The sequence below is a fragment of the Sinocyclocheilus rhinocerous genome, unplaced genomic scaffold (assembly GCF_001515625.1).
Source record: "Sinocyclocheilus rhinocerous isolate Xijiao unplaced genomic scaffold, SAMN03320098_v1.1 scaffold374, whole genome shotgun sequence".
Classification (NCBI taxonomy): Eukaryota; Metazoa; Chordata; class Actinopteri; order Cypriniformes; family Cyprinidae; genus Sinocyclocheilus; species Sinocyclocheilus rhinocerous.
Window position 1 is genome coordinate 710,761 of NW_015628519.1, and position 23,840 is coordinate 734,600.

At 36.6% G+C, this 23,840-nt stretch overlaps 2 protein-coding genes across 5 annotated transcripts in view; both read right to left on the bottom strand.

Annotated features, from left to right (window-relative positions):
- Positions 1 to 357: 357 nt before the first annotated feature.
- On the bottom strand, positions 358 to 1,725 carry LOC107737880 (beta-1,3-galactosyl-O-glycosyl-glycoprotein beta-1,6-N-acetylglucosaminyltransferase 4-like). Its single transcript, XM_016549520.1, has 2 exons — positions 1,705 to 1,725; positions 358 to 1,624 (listed from the first exon to the last, which is right to left on the bottom strand). Exon 2 carries the CDS (start codon positions 1,621 to 1,623, stop codon positions 358 to 360), a length of 1,266 nt encoding a protein of 421 aa, XP_016405006.1. The 5' UTR covers position 1,624; positions 1,705 to 1,725.
- A 4,629-nt stretch (positions 1,726 to 6,354) lies between these two features.
- Positions 6,355 to 23,840, bottom strand: part of LOC107737868 (receptor-type tyrosine-protein phosphatase alpha-like) — a 34,346-nt gene continuing 16,860 nt past the window's right edge. For 3 of the 4 annotated variants that reach the window (XM_016549502.1, XM_016549505.1, XM_016549504.1), the window contains exons 2-23: positions 23,289 to 23,335; positions 22,156 to 22,243; positions 21,000 to 21,404; positions 20,826 to 20,840; positions 19,951 to 20,035; positions 19,592 to 19,665; positions 19,076 to 19,212; positions 18,231 to 18,321; positions 18,007 to 18,083; positions 17,262 to 17,298; positions 17,069 to 17,166; positions 16,750 to 16,869; positions 15,421 to 15,587; positions 14,436 to 14,571; positions 14,196 to 14,345; positions 13,976 to 14,069; positions 13,168 to 13,244; positions 11,894 to 12,028; positions 11,574 to 11,699; positions 11,312 to 11,463; positions 10,193 to 10,328; positions 6,355 to 8,768 (exon numbers count right to left, since the gene is read on the bottom strand). In XM_016549502.1, coding sequence (XP_016404988.1) covers positions 8,694 to 8,768; positions 10,193 to 10,328; positions 11,312 to 11,463; positions 11,574 to 11,699; positions 11,894 to 12,028; positions 13,168 to 13,244; positions 13,976 to 14,069; positions 14,196 to 14,345; positions 14,436 to 14,571; positions 15,421 to 15,587; positions 16,750 to 16,869; positions 17,069 to 17,166; positions 17,262 to 17,298; positions 18,007 to 18,083; positions 18,231 to 18,321; positions 19,076 to 19,212; positions 19,592 to 19,665; positions 19,951 to 20,035; positions 20,826 to 20,840; positions 21,000 to 21,404; positions 22,156 to 22,243; positions 23,289 to 23,309 — 2,496 coding nt within the window. In that variant the 5' untranslated portion in view covers positions 23,310 to 23,335 and the 3' untranslated portion in view covers positions 6,355 to 8,693. Of the gene's footprint in view, positions 8,769 to 10,192; positions 10,329 to 11,311; positions 11,464 to 11,573; positions 11,700 to 11,893; positions 12,029 to 13,167; positions 13,245 to 13,975; positions 14,070 to 14,195; positions 14,346 to 14,435; positions 14,572 to 15,076; positions 15,244 to 15,420; positions 15,588 to 16,749; positions 16,870 to 17,068; positions 17,167 to 17,261; positions 17,299 to 18,006; positions 18,084 to 18,230; positions 18,322 to 19,075; positions 19,213 to 19,591; positions 19,666 to 19,950; positions 20,036 to 20,825; positions 20,841 to 20,999; positions 21,405 to 22,155; positions 22,244 to 23,288; positions 23,336 to 23,840 lie in introns of all 4 variants that reach the window. The other variant, XM_016549503.1, reaches the window with a different exon arrangement.

The following is a 23,840-nucleotide window of genomic DNA, read 5'->3' on the forward strand; positions in this document are numbered from 1 at the left end:
ACGAACAAATGTGTGCCACTTTACTTTTTACTACACTGTTCTTATGAACTGGGCAAATGTATTTGTGCCCCTTCACTTTGCTCTAATAAAATTCACATTTTGTCTCATACACAACAGAACAAGTATTCACTTAAAACATTTAGAGGACTGGCATGTTAAACCATAAAAATTCTTGCCAAAGGATTGCTCTCATGCTGGCTGAATCACATAAATATAAATACATTTAAAACTAAATAAAAATTGCATTTTCAAAGTACCAGAAACCCCAAATAAAATACTCAACTTAATATAGATTTCCCTAAAAAACAGCACGGTATTCTTTTTTAGTCTTACCAGTAAAATAAAAACAAGACCTTTTTACTGCAGTTTTGGCCTCAGGCGTTTTTCTGCAAGTTTTTCTTCTAAACATTCCATAAGAACAGGATCCACTTTTGGATCCACTTTATTAGCAAACCAGTGGCCATAGTTTAGGAGCCATCTGAGCTCAGCAGCACCATAAATACATACAGCTCGTATACTGACTCCAGTGCATGGTGGGTAAAGAATCCTTTCTAGATAAGACCACTTCACCAGACGGGTTTTACTTTTCAGTTCTGAGATTTCAGGGTCAGAACTTGGCACTTCGCCTGGTACTCCAGACACACGAACCAGAGTTGCCCAGAAGTGTTCATCAGGTGAGTATGTATCCTCAGACCAAGCCAAGAAATCACTGGCTAGGGAACTCTGTTGCACAAAAACCACAAATTCTCTTGAAAGTGTGAAGTACGCGCTGCCCACAAACATGGCTATGTTGTGAGGAGGTGGAGATTTCTTCTCAGAAGTGCTTACAGGAGACTCATAGTACTCTGAATTACTATCTTTCAGTGAATGATGATAAGTCCAGCGACCTGTTTTTCCTTCAGGCCACTTGCTCTCCACCATGTTCCTGCCTTTCAGCTCTTTTAGATCCGACACCAGCTCAGCGTTTGTCTGCAGTGGAAAGTCCTGACCACACAGGTTGATGACATACTTCCACTTGACCTCAGAATCTAGGAGGTCAGACAGGCAATTAAGATCTGCTTTGAGTCGTGAGAAGCCTGCGTACTGCACCCTCTCCAGCTTTGAGGCAATGAAGATGTTGGGGATGCAGCGGGCCAGACATTTCATTGCTGAAATAAAGTCATCTGAGGACTTCAGATCATAATGTATGCAGTATATGTTATGTGGCATATAAATGGCCCTTAGCAACCTCTCCACAAGAGCCGCATCCTGGTGAACAACCAAAGAATAAGCAAGGGGAAATTCACGCTCAAACTCAGAGCCTTGAATCGCATCATAACCTTGTGACACAACAAACCAATCACAGTCATAGGTGGCATTCGCAATAGTTCTGTCGGTTTGCCCTACGTAGCTTTTTTCCTTGCGAATGACTAATGTTTTGCCCAGTTCCACTGGTTCCATTTCATATATTGCTGTGCAATTAATGCCATATTGTTCTGTCAGCCGCAGGCTCTCAGACAGTCCTGTTTCCTGTCCTTCTTCTTTTACTATTGAAAATGTGATCGTGAAGCAACATATAAGTGCCAGGGTTAAAGCGATACATATCACATTTCTCAGTTTGAGGCGGAGCCACAATCTTCTCATTCTGTAGGGAGAAATGAAAGCTCATGTTAGTAATCTAATGTATACCGTATGAATTTGATAGTATAGGAAGTCCAGCCAAACCTTTCCGATGCTTTGAGGCCAGCAGCATTGGCACTATCCTTTGAATGAACACGAGCATGAGTTTGGTTAGCATGAGCAGCACCACCTATTGTCATAAAAATAGACAAAATGTTAACATTTTGGTCTAAACTGAAGCTTCAGCTTTATAAATATTTCAGAATGATTGAAGAATATTATGAATATCCAAATATATATACATTGTTCTAGACTGGCTTTTAGTCTGTGCAAAAAACATACTAGTAACTGTATTTTTTATTCATAGAACTTGCATATTTTTGTCATCGGATTCCACACCAATACTGAAACGAATTCATGTTTTCATCAATCAAAAGGAAGTGAATGCGTTAAGAACAAATACAATAGATTAACAATCACAAATTGTTACAGTAAACTCTAAGAGCCCTAATTTATTATAACAAGTATTTTATGATTTAATGTTAATGTAAGTATTTTTATGTTACCACATTCTTTCATCACTGACTCAGAGCCTGTTAGAGTCCATGCCTTTTGTTCAGTCCGGTTTTATAACTTGACAGTAGGCTATAGTCCAGGTTGGGTTGGTCTGATAACGTTGCATACTTCTTCCAGAAATGAAACTTCTGCCATCTTTCTTCAAACCCCGTATGAAATTAATTCTTCCGTCGAACCAAAACGAGATGACAGTCATCATTCACTTCGTATGTAAAGGTGAATGGCGTCTCTCGGCAGCTGTCATTCCTTCAAATTCTGAATTTTGTGTTGAAGAAAGATAGTCGCACAGGCGTAGAACATCTTGAGGGTGTGAACACGCTAGTAATAACTCACTAAACTTAGTGACTCGGTTAGCCAATGTCTAACGTCTAATTTCAACTGGTTCATGTGGTTTTAATTACCTCGTTGACGCAATATCGGTCTGTTCTCCCATGATAACCCCAAAGCCCCTTTGGGAAAAATCTAATTGCTTCATTAGAAAGAAACCGGAAACTATGTATGGGCTACATTTGATCGAATTCGGACTCCTGAGTAAAATTTCAAAAATGCAATCGGAGAACAAGTAAGAAAACAAGTAAATTTGGATATTTTTAAATGATTAGACTAGCCTACTTGACTTTAGTGTAAATGGAGAATAATTTTTTTGCACATTAATGTAGCCTATATCATTATCATACATTACTTTAAATTAAACGTTATTTTTTACGCATTTCTAGTTTCAAACGTGTAAACAAATGGATATATAACTAACGTTACACCACTTATATGCGAAAACACACACAGCGAAACTTACCTAGTTAGGCTATGTCGTTACATGGACGTCATCCGCGAACATAGAAATCTGGAGATTTAATGGTAACTGATAAAACAATAAAATGTCAATTCCGCATCGAAAGATGACAAACCTAGCAAAGGATCGACATAAATCTAAGAAAAAGACAGTGCAGCCCAGGGAAAAGTAGCCTGTGTGCTGTGTTGACATCTCACACACTGCTTCCCCTTTCCAAATCTATTTAAAACACAACGCTAAATAAATTGCCTAACGATTACATACACTTAGTTCAGATTCAGAATAGCTTTGCTGTATGAGAACATTATTACTGTAAGGCAACTGCAATTATTTTAGTTTGAAGTTTTCCCCAAATGTACGCATTTACTAAGCTAGGCTATATATTTTTTATCAGTGGGTGGGTGGGGTTTGTACCTCGGTCCCCCACCCGCACGCCACTGTTTTTTATTTATAACTATTAAAATGTGCGTCCAAGAAAATCTCTGTCCTTAACTCACCTCTTTCGCAAAAGCTAGGCTATAGAAAGAACGCAAATGACATCTATCAACATTTGTTTTGGTTATGATGGTGTTACTAGTGTGTAGAACACTAAAAAGTGATGCTTGAAGAATTCGAGCAGTTAGTAAATAAATGCCAAGTGGCATTACTGTATTTGATTAACCACGTGTGGTGTCTGACATGAAGTGTGGGAGAGTAGGCCTATACACAATAATCTCATCGAGCTAAACAGTTTTAGTGTTGCATTTTTGATTGTTCTTGGTGTATTATTTTACATCTGAAATCTATGGGAAAATGTATTGGGATTTGTTAAACCTGGAGAATGTATTAAAACATGGTTCAAGAGCTGGAACCGAATGGATACGTTAATAAATGAAAAAGAAATATGGGACACCTTCCAAGATATTTAAAGGAATAGTTAAACCAAAAATAAAAATTTGCTGAAAATGTACTCACCCTCAGGCCATCCAAAATGAGTTTGGGTTTTACAGGACTGTCAATATTAACTTGTTCATTCCTGGGCCGAATGAATTTTGATATGTACAGTTGCGCCATCTGGTGGCCAAACAAAAATAGTTTAACATGAATATAAATGAAATTAAAACAAAATGTATTTTAATTAGCAAAAATGTAATTATACATATATATGTGTGTGTGTGTGTGTGTGTGCCTGTGTGTGTGTGTGTTATAGGTGAATGTAGCTATAACTAATAAAAAGACACTGAACAATTAAAACAAAATACCAAAATAAAGCCTTTATTGTAGGAACTGCTGCAAATGGTTACATAGTGCTGGCAGTATAGATTTACTCACAATGGATATGAGGAACTAATTAAAGAAGACACTGAACAATTAAAACAAAATACCAAAATAAAGCCTTTATTGTAGGAACTGCTGCAAATGGTTACATAGTGCTGGCATTATAGGTTCACTCACAATGGATATGAGAACAGAACGAAATGCAAAACATACAAAAAAAATCACAGAATAACAAAATAATTATATATATAATTTGGATGGACATGCAGGCCTAATGTGTTTGCTGGAAACAGCCTGGCAACAGCCTGGACACAGGCTGTTGCGTCATCTTGGTGTCACTTTCTCTTTTGGAAATCCCATATGAAGGCATCCAGCTGTAAAAGCCAATAAGTTAGTCAAGTTTTAGAGAAATATTCACAATATCCTGTCATGACTAGCTTATGTAAGCACTAGGCTATTTGCTGATGGAAAAAAGTCAAGCCAACACAACACCTGTACTCACCAGTATTGTCTTCAGAATGTTTCTTCCCTGGGGTCTCAGGTAGCTGCATTTTCCTGCCTCACAGAGTTTAATTTCCTCTGAAACCTGATTTTAAAGTCAAATAGAAAGCAACACGATGGCTTAAAGCACATCAAAATAAACCTTTCCATTAACAAAGGCTTATAAACATGTAAAAACAGTACAGAACCTCGTCAATGTAAGACATGACAATAATACAATAATAATACAATACACATTATTTAAACAGCATAACCTAAATGACAGTAAAGACATTTATAATGTTACAATTTCTAGGTGACACGAGGTGACGTGACACTCTTCCGGAAATCCGGATCAAGTCTCACCGAAGTGGTATTTCTTTAAAATAAGTCAAAACAGTACTTAAAATAACCGTTTTCTATTTTTATATATTTTAAAAATGTAATTTATTCCTGTGATGGCAGATGAATTTCCAGCATAATTACTCTAGCCTTCAGTGTCACATGATTCTTCAGAAATCCTTCTAATAAGCCGATTTGGTGCTCAATAACTTTTTTTTTTATTATTAATGTTGAAAAAGGTTGCCCCGCTTAATATTTTTATGGAAACTGTGATACATTTTGTTTCAGGACTGTTTGATGAATTTGTACTGTATATATGTTTTACTGTCACTATAGCTCAATCTACTACAAAAAATATCTTTTGAATGATAGTATACATATTCAGACATGAAAATTATATTTCTAATGTTTCAGAGATGCACAAAGTAAAATGACTGCAGATAAAATCTCAAGCACTTTTATTAGGTTTGAACAGTATCTTGTTTAGAAAGGCCGTTTGGCATTATATAATTATATATAATTTGTATCATATATATAATTATATATACATATATATTCAAATTTGAATAACAAAACACTAGAAAAAAAACAGATGTAAATTAAAAGATACGATTTTAAGACAATAATACCGAATTAAAAACAGGGAAAAAAAAGCTAATACATTTCAAAATGGTCCCAGTACAGTTTAATATACAAGTATCTTTTAAAAAAAAAGTGAGAGAAAGATTAAAATAAAATAAAAGCAAGGCAACAGATAGGAATATTCTTCAGAAATCCTTCTAATAAGCCGATTTGGTGCTCAATAACTTTTTTTTTTATTATTAATGTTGAAAAAGGTTGCCCCGCTTAATATTTTTATGGAAACTGTGATACATTTTGTTTCAGGACTGTTTGATGAATTTGTACTGTATATATGTTTTACTGTCACTATAGCTCAATCTACTACAAAAAATATCTTTTGAATGATATGAGTATGTATACATATACATGAAAATTATATTTCTAATGTTTCAGAGATGCACAAAGTAAAATGACTGCAGATAAAATCTCAAGCACTTTTATTAGGTTTGAACAGTATCTTGTTTAGAAAGGCCGTTTGGCATTATATAATTATATATAATTTGTATCATATATATAATTATATATACATATATATTCAAATTTGAATAACAAAACACTAGAAAAAAAACAGATGTAAATTAAAAGATACGATTTTAAGACAATAATACCGAATTAAAAACAGGGAAAAAAAAGCTAATACATTTCAAAATGGTCCCAGTACAGTTTAATATACAAGTATCTTTTAAAAAAAAAGTGAGAGAAAGATTAAAATAAAATAAAAGCAAGGCAACAGATAGGAATGAAATATAAATAACCTTACATTATGTACAAGAAGGGTGCATAAAAGAAAAACCAGAAAGGGTAACATTTTTAGGATTTCTGGAACATAAAACAGGCTGTAGTTTGAAATTTAGAAACAATCCAATTAAAGAGGGGTTTCCGATGAAATCCTCAATTTTCAGGGTTTTTTTTGGAGAGCAGAATCCTTTACTTTTCAGTCTTTGTCCAAGCAGGCCGTTTCAATATCACATTCAATAGAAGAATGAAGTGAGCCCCCAGATACGTGGCTTCCCTTCTTGACCAGAAGAACTAGATTGCTCTGCGTACATTAAGAGCTTGGGTTTTGAGGGAATTGTCCTGAAGTCTGGTGCTTTCTCCAGGATGGTTTTATATGGTATGTAAGCAAAGAAGGAAAAAATTGTTTGAAAACACACCAACACAGAAAAGCAACCATTTGGGTTCCATTACAGATTATCATACGCCGTACAGGCCCACAAGGTCCCAATGGATTGGGAGAACATGGGCTACAAAAGAGCAGGCAGGAATATGCTTGAAGCTACAGGAACGTGATGAGGCACTTTCCCACCTCTGAAGAAGGATCCTGCCCCTGAGAGGCTGCTATTGGCACAGTGTCTCATGTGGAAAGGGTTAGTGTGACTTTAAGCAAATCACAACAGTCGACTCACACAATACTCAAGCAAATCTGTCAGCATTTCATGGAGTATCTTAAGAGGAAGCTGTAATAGAAATCCGCAATTCATCATTCGGAATATCATGGATCTGAAATAATAACAGTTTCCATCAAGAACCCCGTTACCATGGAATGACAGATGGGTGAGTGATTTTGAACGACAACTATTGGGTTTACATACATTTCATAGAATTTGCATTTACTAACACAAGGCAGTGTGGAACGAGGGCTTAACCTACATAAAACATTCGCTGGAAAATAACTTGCTGATAATCACTAGTTAAAATGACGTCCTCATTTTTACCATCTACCTGGTCTTTATGCTTGGAGAAGTTGAAAGTGTTCACGGCTAAGGGCTGAAGCGTCATATATCAGTCTAACTGGCTCAGTGGAGCTGGAAAGGGCTCGTTGACTTCGGCACCACGGCTGAAGTCCTTTACACGGGCAGGAACAGATGATCAGGTTATCATGTGTCATTTCTATTGGAACTTTCTAGATCGACTTTGCACCAGTACCTTGCAAGTAGAGAAACCGGTGGGATCATTTATCTTCAAATGAAGGAAAGTACATTATGAAACCATATTGTCAAGCACAGCTGTTAAGGCCAATTATCAGACATCCGGGCAAGTAAATGCATCACTTCCTTGATTATAATCACAAATACAGAAGGTGCGTTTAGAGCGATCTTGAAAAGAAAAGATGTTTGGGCAGGGAATGAAACTTGAAGCAAACCCTTGTGAGATTCAAGGGGAAAAAACAACACAAAAGAAAAATTAAGTGGAATTTCTCTGGTCTTGACACACTCACTTTCCTCTTGTTTGTCTTTTTCAGTCTTATCTTCCTCTACCATCGTCTAGTTTGGACCAAGTCGGCACACTATAACAAAACGGACACCACAAAGACACGCTTAACATCTTCAGATCTAAGGGACGCACGCCTTAGTCACGGCCCAAAAAACGGTCCCTGTTTAAAAAAATGGACTCAGAAATTATATCTGTCACTCCAGTAAACACAATCAAAAAGCACAGTGAAGTGTTTTCTGCGAACGCACGCGTTTACAGTCGCTGATGCACCACGGTTGGTTGATTTTGCCGCGTTGTGCGTTATGTAGCTACAGGCAACAGCATAGTGGGATTGAGCTGCCATTCAAATAGGTTTCAGTCACTCAACTGCAGAGAAAGAAGGAAGTTCTTGTTAAAACACCCAGTGAAAAGCACCCTCATCTTGCTACCGCTCTGTCTCTATAGCGCCATTCATGTATGCATTTATATACCAGTAAACTATATTAAGGTCACTCTAAAAACCGCAACAGAATGGCTTCTAAAACCAAACAAATGAAATACAAGAGCATATTTACACTGAGAGAAATGGGTAAGGGCCTTATTAACAAGAGCAATATTACAAAATATTCAAGAAGGCATCTCTAATGGTGTTTTCCTTGTTTGTTTTCTTTCCATCTTCAGCACCAGCGTGTTTTCGTGCTTGCCGGCCAAAGGATTTTCATTCCCTTTTGCTTTGCGCTGGCAGTCCGTCTCGTTTAGCTGTGTTTTTGTGAAAGTGTGGACGTGACTGCATGACTGGGAAAGTCTGTCCGATCTTCTGCAGGAGGGTGTGGCTTTACTTGAAGTTGGCGTAGTCAGAGAAGGCATCAATGTATTCCTGGACCACTTTGTAGCAGAACTCATACTGCTCCTGTGGGGAAAAGCAGGATGTAATGAGTTGAGACAGACTTGAGGTGTTTGGATTAAAGTACTAGAAACAAAACAAGATAAAAACAGGGGTGTAGGAACCATCTAAAAACATTATCAGCTTGGCTTGTGAATATTAATTATGTGATGTAACTTTTGTTTTGATGATTATTTTCCAAAAAATAGGAGGTACAAACATAAAATCTATCATGAAAATAATATATCACCCCGACCCCCTATTCTTCCTGTTCTAATGATGTTTTACTAGGACTACACGATTAAGTGAAATCGCTATAAGGCTTCACACGATTATCAAATCACAAAGGCTTCACACGATTATCAAATCACAAAGGCTATGATTGAATTAAACATATGCGCTGTGTGTTTCAGAGTGAAGCGTGGCACTGTCTTCCTTTACATGTGAGCAGCTCATAATCCAGTGTTTTCAGTGTCTTGGAGCGACGTGCGGTAAATGACGCGTCACATGAACTCATCTCTGGATGAGGTCTGAATTTGAATTGAATATTTTGTGCATTTCAGAAAGCAACATGTGTCAATCATCTTCCCAAAATTGTAATGATCGGTGTTGATAAACCACATTTTTGTCAAGAAAAGTTAAGCTTTAAGGGTTTCATGTGGTTTCTGCCAAAATTAAAATGTGTAAATGAAGAGAAACATAAATATTAGTATTGTAATTTTACAATTGTACTATAAAATTAAATAATTATTATTATCTTAAAGGGGTCATATGATGCAATTTCAATTTTTCCTTTCTCTTTGGAGTGTTACAAGCTCTTGGTGCATAAAGAAGATCTGTAAAGTTGCAAAGACTAAAGTCTCAAATCCAAAGAGTTATTCTTTATAAAAGTTAAGAGTCAACTACGCCTACCTAAAACGGCTCGTTCTAACACGCCCCCACATACCTAAGTCACGATGTGGGAAGATTTGCATAACACCGCCCAAATGTTCACGCAAAGAAAGAAGGAGTAACTTTTATTCTCGCTGTAGTATTGTTGACATCATACGACCCCTTTAAATATTTGATTGTTATTATGTTACAGCAAATACAATTGGAATAATAAATTACAATTAGTAATATTTCTTATTTTGTTTAATTAGTAGTAGTAATAATCAAACTGGTAATGATTTATTATTATTATTAGTAGTAGTATTAGTATTAAAGTCATACTGATATACAGTATAACAACAATCAATTGACAATTTGTGTAGCCCTACAAACAAGCACAGCAAACTTGAAACCTTTTTTTTTTTTTTCAATAACAAATGCAATTTTTTATCACAATTTTTCCCTTAGTACAGCATGTTTTATGCCTCTGGCAAAAAACAACAATTGTTCAAAAACAATTAAACTGCGCTTTGTTCAGTTTAGTAGATCAACACTGCATCGTGAGTGACGTGTTTTCTCACCAGTGTCTGCACCATGTGCGGTCTCTGTAGTCTTAGACTCTTCACCGTCTGAAAAACGTCCAGAATGCCCTCCGCCTTCACCCGCTCCAGGACCGTGCTCAGAGCACAGAATGTCCCTGTGCGCCCTGCTCCGGCACTGTTAACACACAAACATTAATTACTCACCGCTCTGTGGATATTAATGAGTCTGTTTCTACTTTTCATAATTGGCTTTCCTTAATTGGCTGACCCTGAATTCCCACTGGACACTGCAGCTCTATCTGTTTCATCATTGCTTTTGGAGATGTAACTATGGACAGGTTTTGGTTAAGTCATACCAAGCACCCATGGATGCCTTCTAGCACTACAAAACCACTAAACCTTACTTAAGCTGCCAAACCAGTGAGACCTATTCAAGTTGGCATTCCAGTCTAACCAAAATGTCCTGTATCCACACTAGAAGATTTATGGTAAGTATGAATAACTTCTTGAGTAGTATGCTGCTGTAACAACCACAAATGCATTAAATAACTTGTTATTTCCTGTTTTTGTTTTATGGGTTCCCTTTGGAGCACAAAAGGACAAGCCAAAGCCTTTTCAAGTTAAAAATACACTACCTTTCAAAAGGGTCAGTAAGATTTAAAAAATTATAATAAATAAGCACTTTTCCCTATTCAACAAAGGGAACACTGAATTGATTGAAGTGACAGTAAAGACAAATGTTTCTATTTCAAAACAATTGAAAAAAAGTTCCATTTCAAATAAATGCTGTTCTTTTGAACTTGAAATATTTCACAATATTGCTGTTTTTGTATTTATGGTCAAATAAATGCAGCCTTTCAAAAACATTTAAAATTGCACCGACCCCAAACTTTTGAATGATAGTGTAATTTTGCAATTTAGCAATCGAAAATTTTAAATAAAAATAGGTTTTGCATGTGGAATGTAAATTATGCCTCACAAAAAGCCACCAAATAGAATGTAAAAACAAAAGAATAAAAATAAATCTGTTGTCATAAAAAACAAAAATATTTTACAATATGAATATATATTAATATACAAATATATTATTACAAATTATGTAAAATAAGGTTTCATGTTTCAGGTTCCCGATTGGCTAGAGGAGTAGATGTGGCTTACCTGCAGTGCACAGTGATTGGGTGGTTTCCAGACTGCTGCTGCTGTTTCTGAACTGCAGCGATGATGTTGATCATACCCTTCCCGTCAGACGGGATGCCCACCTCTGGCCAGCCATGGAAATGAAACTGCCTCACAGCGCGAGACTTATTTTCCTGCAGAGAGAAAGAAAAAGGAGAATGGCAATTACATCAATGGCAAACGTTAAAATACAGTGCTAAAAGACATAAATGGTGTTTCAGGAGATCCTCTGAAATGGTCTTACTCTGTTATTGGTGACGAGAAGGTCCCTAACAGTGTAGCTTTCACTTTCCTCCTCCCTCTTCAACTCAATGGACATGTCTCCACAAACCATCACACCGTCACTAGGCCAGTACGGAGCACACTTCTCCTGCAGAGAGTGGGGAAGAGACAGATTTATTTTTCTATTGCCCCACCTGGCGGGGTTGAATTGAAAATGCAACAATGTTTCTGTAGATAGCCCAGATCTTTAACTACAAGGCTACACCACAAAAAGACACCTTTGTAAGCAGAGTTAGCATATTTACAGATGCAAACAAAGAGAAAGGAGGCAGGTGAACGTACCTGTCCTCTCTCCTCCAGCTCGGTCAGCATAACGATAGAGCAGCTTCTCCACTCCCAGATCATTCTCCAGAAGTCTTCAATAGTGTGCTGCAGCGGCCCCTGACATGCCATGTACGAGTCCTTTTGCCTATAACCCTGCACAAACACACAAATATGACTACATTTGTATACACTAGACATTTTCCAGCTGTAATCATGGATATATGCTACCATTCAAAAGCTTGGTGTCATTACGATTTTAATGTTTTTGAAAGAAGTCTCTTATTCTCACCAAAGCTGCAATTATTTGATTAAAATTACAGTAAAAACGTAATATGGTGGAATATTATTGCAATACAGAATAACTGTTTTCTATTTCTATATATTTTAAAATGTAATTAATTCCTGTGATGCTACTTATTATCAATGTTGAAGACATTTGTTTTCAAAACTGATACATTTTAAATGATTTTTGATGAACAAAGTTCAAAAGAACAGCATTTATTTGAAATAGATATATTTTGTAACATTATAAATATCTTTGATGTCACTTTTGATAAATTTAATGCAACCTTGCGGAATAAAAGTAATCTTTCCAAAAATAAATAAATAAAAAAATGAAAAATTACTGACCCCACGTACAGTAAAAAGGCACAAAACATACGACAAAAAAGGCTGTTTATCACTATAGTTATCTTCCAGATTGCAAAGCTCTTTTGGTTTCCATTATAGCAGCACTGGAGAAGTTTTCCTTTGTTTGATTACCTTATGATTAAGTGCTTCAGCCACACAAAAAGAAGAGGAAGCGAAAGGGCTTTTAGCCAAAACAAAGCTGCCACACTCTGACTGATCTGCGATGGAGGGATGAACACATGAGGTCTGTCCCAAAAACTGCCTACTTAGGCAGCTGCCTTCTAAGGCAACATCTTACTTGTCATGCAACCTCATAAGTGACTAATCTGAACTTTCGACACTCGGCATCAACTGATTTTAAGTTTGTAATAATGATACTTTTTAGTATAGAATGAAAATAAATACATTTATAATCATTTTATTTTTTCCAGTGAGCTGGTCACTAGGTTTTAAAAAACAGCAATGGTCAGCGTCCCAGGCTCCTAATCTCAGCATGGGCGTCCATATAACTTCATGACAGAAAAATGCGTGTTTAAACCACTCCCAAAAGAAAAGAAAAGCATGCTGTGTGGTCTGTTGTAGCATTCCCTCCAGGCTTCCCTGAGCGATATCTCGGTTAGTTGGGAGTAATTGTTGGCTGAGGTCAGACGGGTTTTACTCACATCTATAAAAGAGGCGTTGATGTAGTCTGTGTTCTCCTCTCCTCGTTTTACAGGGATGATCACTCTGTTAAACTCATCTGGAAGAAACAGTGAAGGTTCAGAAAGAAACCAAGGAATGCACATGCTGATACATTTACACCTTGAAGTCTCTTTGGATAAAAGCAACTGCCAAATAACATGTAAAAGGATAAAAGCATAAAGATAAATGATAATATAATTATATACTAGAAAGTATAAACTACATAAATATGTTTTTTCCAGCAGACTGAGCAGAGAACATGTTAGAAACAATTACACTACCGTTCAAAAGTTTGGGGTCAGTAAGATTTTTAAAATGCTTTAAAAAAAATTCTTCTTATGCTCATTAAGGCTGCATTTATTTATAACAGTAATATTGTGAAATATTTTTACAATTTAAAATAAAGGTTTATTTAAATAATTTTAATAGCAAAGCTGAATTTTCAGCATCATTACTCCAGACTTCAGTGTCACATGATCCTTCAGAAATCATTCTAATATGCTGATTTGATGCTCAGACCTTTTATTATCAGCAATGTTGAAAATAACAGTTTTGCTGCTCAATATTTTTGTGGAAACAAGAGGTAAATGTAAAAAAGTAAAAAGAACAGCATTTACATGAAACAGGAACCCTTTGTATAAATGTCTTTCCTGTCACTTTTATTCACCAAGGATGCATTAATTTAATTTAAAAAAAAATGTTACTGACCTCCAACATAGTAGTGTGTTTTTGATTATTCAAAAGTTATTCTCCCAATTCACAGTCTGATTATTCAACATTGATACTCACATGGGATGATTTGCAAAACACGGTTTTTCTTCATGTTGGCAGGCAAGTTCCCTGTTCTCATCTTGTCATTCTGGATTTTAATGGAGGTAAGTTTCTAAAAGAGAGAAAAAGATAATAAACAAAACAGAACATAAGAAAACATGTACTACACTTCAACATGGTCCCAGTAATTATTTCCCAAAAAACAAAAAGCAAGAAAAAAAAAAGCTGTTTGTGCTACCTTAAACTCTGCCTCCATGCCTCCACAGCCGGCTCCAGGTAAAGGAGCGTACAGCTTATTCAGGTGAGACTCCAGAGACGTCACTTCTAACTCTGTGTCTCCGTACAGGTAGTGCTCTAGCAAAGCTTGGAATATAAACACATACTGCATCTGTAGGGAGAGATGGAGGGTGGGAGATGAGTATTTTGAGACTTAATACAGCTGTATTATGGCTTTAATGAGTGGTTTGTATGAGCTCACATCAGTCTGGACCATCTGACAGCGCTGGGCTCTGATCCGTGTGACAAATCCGAAGACGTCGACCTTTCTCTCTGCCCCCATCATGTCCAGCATAGCATCTATCACAATGAAGGTCCCTGTCCTGCCAACACCCGCACTGAGAAGAACAGATGAGAATCAGTTACTGGAAATCGCGAACCTTCAAAAAAACAACTGCTCAAAAATACTACTATTCAAAAGTTAGTTTTTTAAAAATCTTTTATTCTCACCAAGGCTGCATTTAGTTGATCAAAAATAAAGAAAAATTGTGAAATATTAGTACAATTTAAAATGACAGTTTCTATTTTTATGTATTTTGAAAATGTAATTTATTTCAGTGATGGAAAAGCTGAATTTTTCAATGTTGAAAACATTTGTGCTGCTTGAAGTTTTTGTGGAAATCTTGATTTTTCCCAAAGGACTTTTTTGATAAATAGAATGTTTAAAGGAACATAATTTATTTGAAATAGAAATTTTGTAACATTATAAATGGCTTTACTGACATTTTTTGATTCATTTAATGCATCCTTGTTGAATAAAAGTAAAAACCCTAAACAAAAAAACCCTTTGAATGGTAGTGTACTCTGCCATGCACATACACACAAGATAATAAAGCTCTTTACCTGCAGTGAACCACTATGGGTCCAGCATACTGTGGGTTGCAGGTCTTGACCTTCTTAAGGAACTTCAGCATGCCAATGGGAGTGAAAGGAACCCCGAAATCAGGCCAGCTGGTGAAGTGAAACTGAGTGACCAGCCTCTGAGGCTTCTTACCAGACACATCACCCACCTAAACACACATTTATTTGAAATAGAAATTTTGTAACATTATAAATGTCTTTACTGACATTTTTTGATTAATTTAATGCATCCTTGTTGAATAAAAGTAAAAACCCTAAACAAAAAACCCTTTGAATGGTAGTGTACTCTGCCATGCACATACACACAAGATAATAAAGCTCTTTACCTGCAGTGAACCACTATGGGTCCAGCATACTGTGGGTTGCAGGTCTTGACCTTCTTAAGGAACTTCAGCATGCCAATGGGAGTGAAAGGAACCCCGAAATCAGGCCAGCTGGTGAAGTGAAACTGAGTGACCAGCCTCTGAGGCTTCTTACCAGACACATCACCCACCTAAACACACAAACACACACAACAGAGTTTGTTATCATTCACCAAACAATATTTCAACAATACTTCTTTAAAAATCCCATCAAAAGCTTTTTTTCTGGAGACAGCTTAAAAAGTTTGGCGTATCTAAAGTTATGTTTAATTTTTATAGTGCTGTCATTGAAAATGTGCTGACTTTCTAAATTACAGTGTGGATTGGTAGCTCCAAAGTCAGATTAGTAATATAATATGGGCTGCTTTGAAAATTATTGGTTGTGATCTTCCCACTATTGATGAGATTTATGTCTCACGTTTGCAGAAAAAAAGGTCTAACAATCCTGAAATATCCCTTGCATCCAGCCAGACACCTCTTTACGCCTCTACCTTCAGGCAGACGCCTTAGAGCAATTAAAACTAAGTCTACACGTTTTCTGAACAGCACTTATTGTAGGATTGTTCATGCTCTTAATTCCTCTGGTATTTATGCATCTGCATTTCACTCCCTGTAATTGATAGGACATATATGTATAGATGTATTTATGTACGTGTATGTTTATCAATGTATGTTTTCATTGTTGATGAGCTCACCAAGCAAAATTCCAAACAACTAGATTGTTAAGGCAATTAATAAATTAATAAATAAATACTAACAGCCTTCCCTCCTCACAGGTTTCAAAAATACGCTTTTAAGAAATTTCTCTTTTGCACATTTCCCCCCCCCCAAGGTATTTTGCTATTAATGTGTACACTTTTATAACTTTTCTTATAACAAACAATCACTGTCCATTACCATCAGGCCAAGCATACTGTCAACTTCTTGTTGCTTTTACTAATTCACACTTAACGGAATGCTAGTGAAGTTACTGTGTTAGTCTAAGCCTTATCCATGTTTTTCTCCAAAATTTAAAAAGTGTCGTTTTTAAAATCCAGTGAAGGTTTATCAAGGCCATAATAAGATCTTTATTCATGAACAATGTGTGAACACTGTTTGAAGGTGGTTAATATTTGTTTTTTTAAAACGGGCACTAATTGAAGAATCACCCAAAACCCCACCTTATCAATGGTTAAAAGACTGTTTATTGTCCACTTTCAAATTTCAAAAAGCCAAAAAAACAACCAACTAATCAACCTGTCCAATATAATGGTCGACCACTAATGACTGTAGAGAAACATCTGAGCTTCTTACCTGCTGAATGCAGAACTTGCGGATGGTATAGTCAACCAGAACCATCATGTCCTCCACTGACACGCGGATATTTCCGTAGGTCCAGCATCCCTGGTCGGGCCAGTACTGAGCACATTTACACTGCGGATATGAAGCACAATCTATCATAATCATCATTGCCGCAGTAATCATGCATCTTTATTAATGGCCATCCTCCTCAAATTTGCACTCTAAATCCATTATGTGAGACCGCGATAAGAGCTGAGGCTGTGAAATCAAAGATCAGCTTACTTCTCCTTTGACACTAGACTACATCTAATAGATTTCTTGTGGCATTTACCTCTTTCCTCTCTTTCAGATTGGTTACCATGACGATGGTGGCAGTGTTCTGTTCCCAGATCATCCTCCAGAAGTCATTGACCGTTTCCTCTTTTGGTCCTGCAATCAACAATCTTGAGTTTAGCTTTTTGTTGATTAATAAATGCAAAAGTATTTATGTATTTATAAAAGTAATTAATTAAAGCCATTTTTACCTTGTGCAGCAGTAAATTTGTTTTTCTCCTGGTATCCCTGAAAAAAAAAAATAGTGAAAAAGTGGCAAGGTTTATAATGGATTCTTAAGAATGTAAGCATACATGCTCATATCCCCTATTTTTTACATTTAGATGATCTTTCATCTAACACTCACTTAAAATGTATCTTTAAAACTCTAAAAACCAGAAAAAAGTTCATTGTAATCTTCAACCAATCTCAAAATACCCATTTTTCATACTGAACACTGTAATGTTGTGATGCCCACATTCAGTGTTGTTATTATAAACTAAACTAAAATTATCAAAATAATTTTTGGTAATTGAAATAAAGATGAAATAAAAAAAACTTTAACCTTAAATATAAATTAAAATTAAAAGGGTCGACTTGGCATCTAATGGAAATAAGTTTAATTTGAAGCAGTAAAATTACTAAAACAAAAATAAATAAATAAAAGCCAAATAGAAAACTAGAAAACAAAAACTAACACACTGTATTGAGCACATTACAAAATTCTTCAAATTTAAACTAAAACGAAAATCAAAAACTAAATGGATAAAAGCAAAAATTGTATTCAAAATATAAATAAATATTATAATAGTATATGTAATTATACGAAGGTAACACCATTAACAAAAAAAAATTGTTTTAGAGATTTATTTTTAATTAATTCAAACAAAATTGTATCAAATTTTAATATCGGCAATAACGTGAAAATAATTATCAGTCTTGCGCTTGTGGACTTACATTTATATAGGAAGCGTTGATGAAGTCTGAGTCAGGAACTCCCTCCAGAGAAGTCAAATGCACCCTAGAATGATCATCTGAGAAAAGGTGTAAAAAATAAAACAGAGATTATAAGACTCCCAGCATTATTTTTCACATAATTAACTCCTTTGTAGGCCTTGTAGCTCTGGTAAAAGCATGCTTTATCAGCTCTGGTTTGGAGATAAGTTGTGGGAAAGCCTTACAGGGCAGGATGTTCACATATCTGTTCTTCTCCTTATTCTCCTCCTTCGAGGCAGCATCACATGAGGCCTGAATGGGACATATAGGCAATGCCTGCAGAGCAAAAAAACAGGCAATCGTACATGGGCCTAGAGCATGACGAGGAGATACACACCAACACCACAAATATATATTATGTATTTTAGGTTACGTCCACACGAAGCCAGAGCTTTACCTATCCGATCTTTTTTTTCACCTTGTCTCAAGAAATATCTGCGTCCACACGAAACCACGAAACCGTCACAAAATGATGTAGTATACATGCCAGACCAGCATGTGGCGCTGTAATTCTGCCACATAGATACACTAAAAACGGAGAAGAAGACTTGGACTATGCGCAAGGTGCACGGTATACAAACGAACATGGAACAATACATTTATTAATCTGTGTTATTGTTTGTTAATAAAAATACAATCGTTCAGTGTTTGTCCATGTTTTTGTTGCTGTTACGTGACGTAGCGGTGTCTGACAAGGGGCGCGACGTGGGCTGATGACGTCATCGTTTCAGAAAATATACGGATTCGCTGTCCACACGAAAACGCAAGGGCGGCGTTTTCAGATTTATCCACTCTGGGACCCGGTTTCAAAAAATATCGGTTTCACTCTCCCAAAACGTCGGATCCGTCTGGACGAAACGCCTATACGATACAAAATGTATGCGTATACAGCTAAACGCGCCTCCGTGTGGACGGGGCCTTAGATGCCATATTTTTATGTCATTCTAAAGATGGTGAACTTTCGAGTCATGACTCTGATCTGTCCATTCATGATTTGGAGCACTACGGTTGTGTCTGTTTGTGCACATACGTTGAATTCTTCCCGGAAGAGTTTATTGTCATCGGCCATTCGGCGGTTCATTTCCTCCTCCAGCTTGTCGACAGGAAGGGGCGGGTACTTCCTGTTGGTACTAGGAGAGCGGGCCAATAGTGGCACACTCTGAAGTTCTGTGAGATGGTGCGAGGAAAAGAGGCGTAAGGAATGGGGAAGAAACATGGAGTGGAAAAAGAGAAACATAAGGATATGTTAGAGACAAAAACTTTCTGACAAAAAGTTTTTTTTTTTTTACATTTTAAGAATGACTTGCAATTTGTCCTTTATCTATGTTGTGTTCGGGACAACCAGTAGGGGGCAACACAGTACAATTGAAGCTAAAAAGCTCTCATGTGATACACAAATCTCTCAGTCAAGATGTAAAAATAAAAAGCTGACACTTGTATTGCATCCAACAATGTCTTTTAATGTTACTTAATATATTTGATACTCTTAAAAACAAAAATTCCCAAGAACGGTCACAGAGATACACGCACTGTCTTTTATTCCTACCTGTGTCGTCAGCTCTGCCATTGGTCAGGCGGAAGGAATTGGAGTGGCTCCCTGCCTGCTTGTACTTCTTAAACCTGCCACAACCGAGTGGAACAAAAAGCCAATCATTACCATGGTAACTGGACAATTCAGTCCTGTGGCCCCCTGCTGCCGTTGTAGGTTTCCTGATGAATGGAGCTTTCTGAATGCTTTCTCTCATCTGTTCTATTATGACAGTGCAAGTGTTTGCTGGCTCTTCCGTGCTTTACTTGTAGCTTATAACTTTGTCTTTATGAAGTTTTCTTTTTAACTGGAATCTATGTTGTAAGCACTTTTTGTACTGAATGAACAGCTGAAAGTTTCTGAATACTGGGGCTTACCTGAGCATATACAGGACGATGATGATGAAGACAATGACCAGCAGAGAGGACAGGGCAACCATCACTGCCATGATAGCCGTGTCATCTGAGTTGAGGACAAAATGAGTTGTTAAACTGCAGTTACAAATATAGAACGGTTTTAAAAACATTTAAAAAAATCAATTAAATATTAATACTAAAGAATTATTTAAAAAGTCATGATTTCTACAAGAAATTAAAAGCAGCACAATTGTTTTCAATACTGATAATAGAAATGTTTCCTGAGCATCAAATCAGCAAATAAGAATGATTTTTGAAGGATCATGTGACACTAAAGACTGGAGTAATGGCAACTTTGTAATACAACTTTGCCATCACAGGAATAAATTACATTTTAAAACGCATTAGAATACAAAACAGTTCTTTTGAAATGAAGTAATATTTCACAATATTACTGTGTTTACTGTATTTTTGAACAAATAAATGCAATCTTGGTGAGCATAAGAGAGTTCTTTCAAAAACATCTTACCAACCCCAAACTTTTGAACGGTTATATTAAAAATAATAATTTTGGAATTTCAAAAATACTTAACATAGGTAACAATGTAAAATAGTTTTTTAATGATATTTAATTTGTTATTTTTATGTATGTATGTATGCATGCATGCATGTATTTATTTATTTATTTTAGATCTTAAATCTGACGAATGGCCTAATATATTGCCAACAGCCTTTTAGAAAGCGTCATTTTGTTTGACCACTAGTCAATTATTCATTCCTTTGGCTGGTAATGTATAAGCAACTCTTAACAGGTTGTGTAATAGATGGCTACTTGCATTAAAAAAAAAACTTCATTCTGCATGAAAATTTGAGTGAAAATGGTAACAGAAACTTGCCTTGCCCACCATCATCTTCATTACATGAGAAAAACAGAAAGACACAACAGCAATCGATTAAAATGACAGAACACACACTGGAAAGTGTAAACAGTGCTTTACAAATAGTTGGAAAAGACTAGGATAAAAGAACAGCTCAATCTGTTTCAAAATGAACAAAAACGCAAATGGTACCTGGAGGCTTGCTGATGTCAGCTGTGGTGGCATCTGTAGGGGCAGACGGGGTGTCTGTCTCAGGCTCTGAAGTGGATTGAGTGGGTGTCGGATCAGGTGTAGGGGGCTCTGCTGTAGCCAAAACTGTAGTCTCGCCATCTCCAGTTTTAAGGGTGGTGAGGGACGGGGATGCAGCAGATGGGGTTGGGGGGGCGGCCGGTGCATCGGTAGGGACGAGAACAGTTGGAGGGGCGACGACAGGAGGGGCTGTGGGAACCTCTGGGGTCACCACGCCTGCATTGAATCCTGTTGTTACAACAAGTTCAGGGGACGGTGCCGAAGATGGGGTGGATGACGGGGGTGCCTGGGTGACTATAGAGGGTGATGTGGGAGGAGGGTGTGTAGGTTTGGCGGTCAGGACTGCACCTGAGAGAGAAAGATGTATCATGGTTTCCACAAAAATATCAAGCAGCACAAATTTTCAACATGGATAATAATAAGAAAGGTTTATGAGCAGCAACTCGGCATATTAGAATCTGAAGGATCATGTGACACCGAAAACTGGAGTAATGATGCTAAAAATTCAGCTTTGGCATCACAGGAATAAATCACATTTTTAATTATATTAAATAGAAAACAGTTATTTTAAATTGTAAAAAATATTTCAAAATATTACTGTTTTTACTGTATTTATGGTCAAATAAATTCAGCCTAGGTGAGCATAAGAGACTACTTTCAGCAACATTTTAAACTTCTTACCAACCCCAAACAGGTGAACGTTGAGTATCTCACAAAACAAAATTAGGTGTGTGAGGAAATGCCATTTCCTCCAGGCCACTCCTAGGTCATTTTCTGGGCCTCAAAAATATTTTACATTCTTTAGTAAGAGCAGATGGATTGCAATGGTACAACTTCATGTACTTAATAAAGAAGACTTGCTTTTAATATCCTATACATGAATATTTCAGGTTAAATACCACTTCTCAGTTTGATAAGCTGACAATATAAGTTACTGAAAGTCACAAGCCAAGACCAATCTGGGTTAAAGTGGCTCTGCAGGAAATGCATCAACACCAAAGAATAACTAGACCTTCTAAGGGTAATAAGTTTGTTTTTTCTAATAAAGGCAAGGCGAATACATTAACCAAGGCTTATGTGTTCTATAAAGATGCCTTACCTGAAGGGTCAGGGAGTGTCTGGGCCGTGCTGAGGGCCACAAAGGCCACGTGGAGTAGCAGGAGCAGGGGATACACACCCATACTGCCCTGAAACAGAGTAAACAAAACATGAGCCAAAAGCAATCTATGCCACGTTTCAGTCTTATAAATGAACACTATTCAAATGTCAAGTTTGTAAGATTTTTTTGCATCAAAATACCTTCTATTAACCAAATTCATTGTCCATTGACTACTATAAGTATGCCATTCATGGGTTTATCTTCCCCAAATGTGTGAATTGAGCCTCCCATGCAGGCTCCATCAAATATACAGTGCTCTGCCAAACATTTAGAGATCCATCAATATCTTTCCAACTCAAGCTATAGCGAGAGTTTGGGACGTAGCTACTTTAGCAGGCTGAGCCAGAGTTATAGGAACATGGCTGTCACGTTACATTGGAAAATAAATTCAGATTTGGTTACAGAAGCACAAACCAATTTGATGGAATGTTTGGGATTCAGTCGAACCTGTTGCATGCCAAACTTGGTGATTCATAAAATGCAAGTCAACGGCTACCATCACTTGAGGGTCAAAAAAGAATATACAGGCAATACAAAATCAATACCCATAGCTCCTGATGATATATTGAGGTCTTATGAAGCGAAACAATCAGTCTGTGCAATTATTTACAACATTATTATCTGTAATCCATAGCCTCAGGCAAACAGTTCAGAGTGAAGTCTGGTTCGTGAATGAATCGTTCTTTAGAACTGGTTATTTTTAGTGATGAACAAAGTTCACCAAATCAGACTGTAATACTGTTGTAAATAATGTTAAATTTCTTGCACAGACTATTCGTTTCACTTCATAAGTGCCTCAATATATCATCAGGAGCCACAGGTATTCATTTTTTTTGGACTCTCAAGTGACGGTAGCTGTTGACTTGAATTTTATGAATCACTAAGGACCACAGTTTCAGCTTGGATGGCCTGAGGGTAGGTAAATTATGAGCAAATTTTTATTTTTAGGTTAACTATCCCTTTAACTGTTTAACAGCACCAACAAAATCCTATTATTATTATTATTATTTTTTAGAAAGGATTGTCCCCATAGGAACCTCTGTGATTGTCAAGGATCAAATTAATAGACTTACCTGGAGAAACGAAACCTGCATCACTCACTCATTCGCACAATGATCTCCTGTAGATGAAAAAAAGAAAAGGAGAACTTATCATTAAAACTCAGCAACAACATTAAGATTTACATCTACTAGGGATGGCTCGATACCACAATTTTGACTTCGGTACGATACTAGGATCTAATACCTCGGTATCGATACTAAATCGATACCATAGGTGACAAATAACCAGCCTCAAAATATAAGTGAATTGAAAACAATTTTATTAAACGCACTGCTTGGAACCCTGCATGAAAAATTGTGCAAACAAAATGCAAAAAAAAATAAAAAATAAACCTACATTGAACATAGGTCAGATTTTGATTTTGAAGAAAGAAAACTGAAGAGATAAAATTAAAACAGGATCATCTCTTCATATCTTTTCAGTCTTTACCACATGGTGCAAAGAAAATGTATCAGAATGTAACAAAAAAAAATACAGAGTAGAGTTTACAGGTTAAATGTTGATTTTTTGGGGGGGCATCAATCATACAAAATTACCAGTCTGATCACTGTGGATGAAAACCA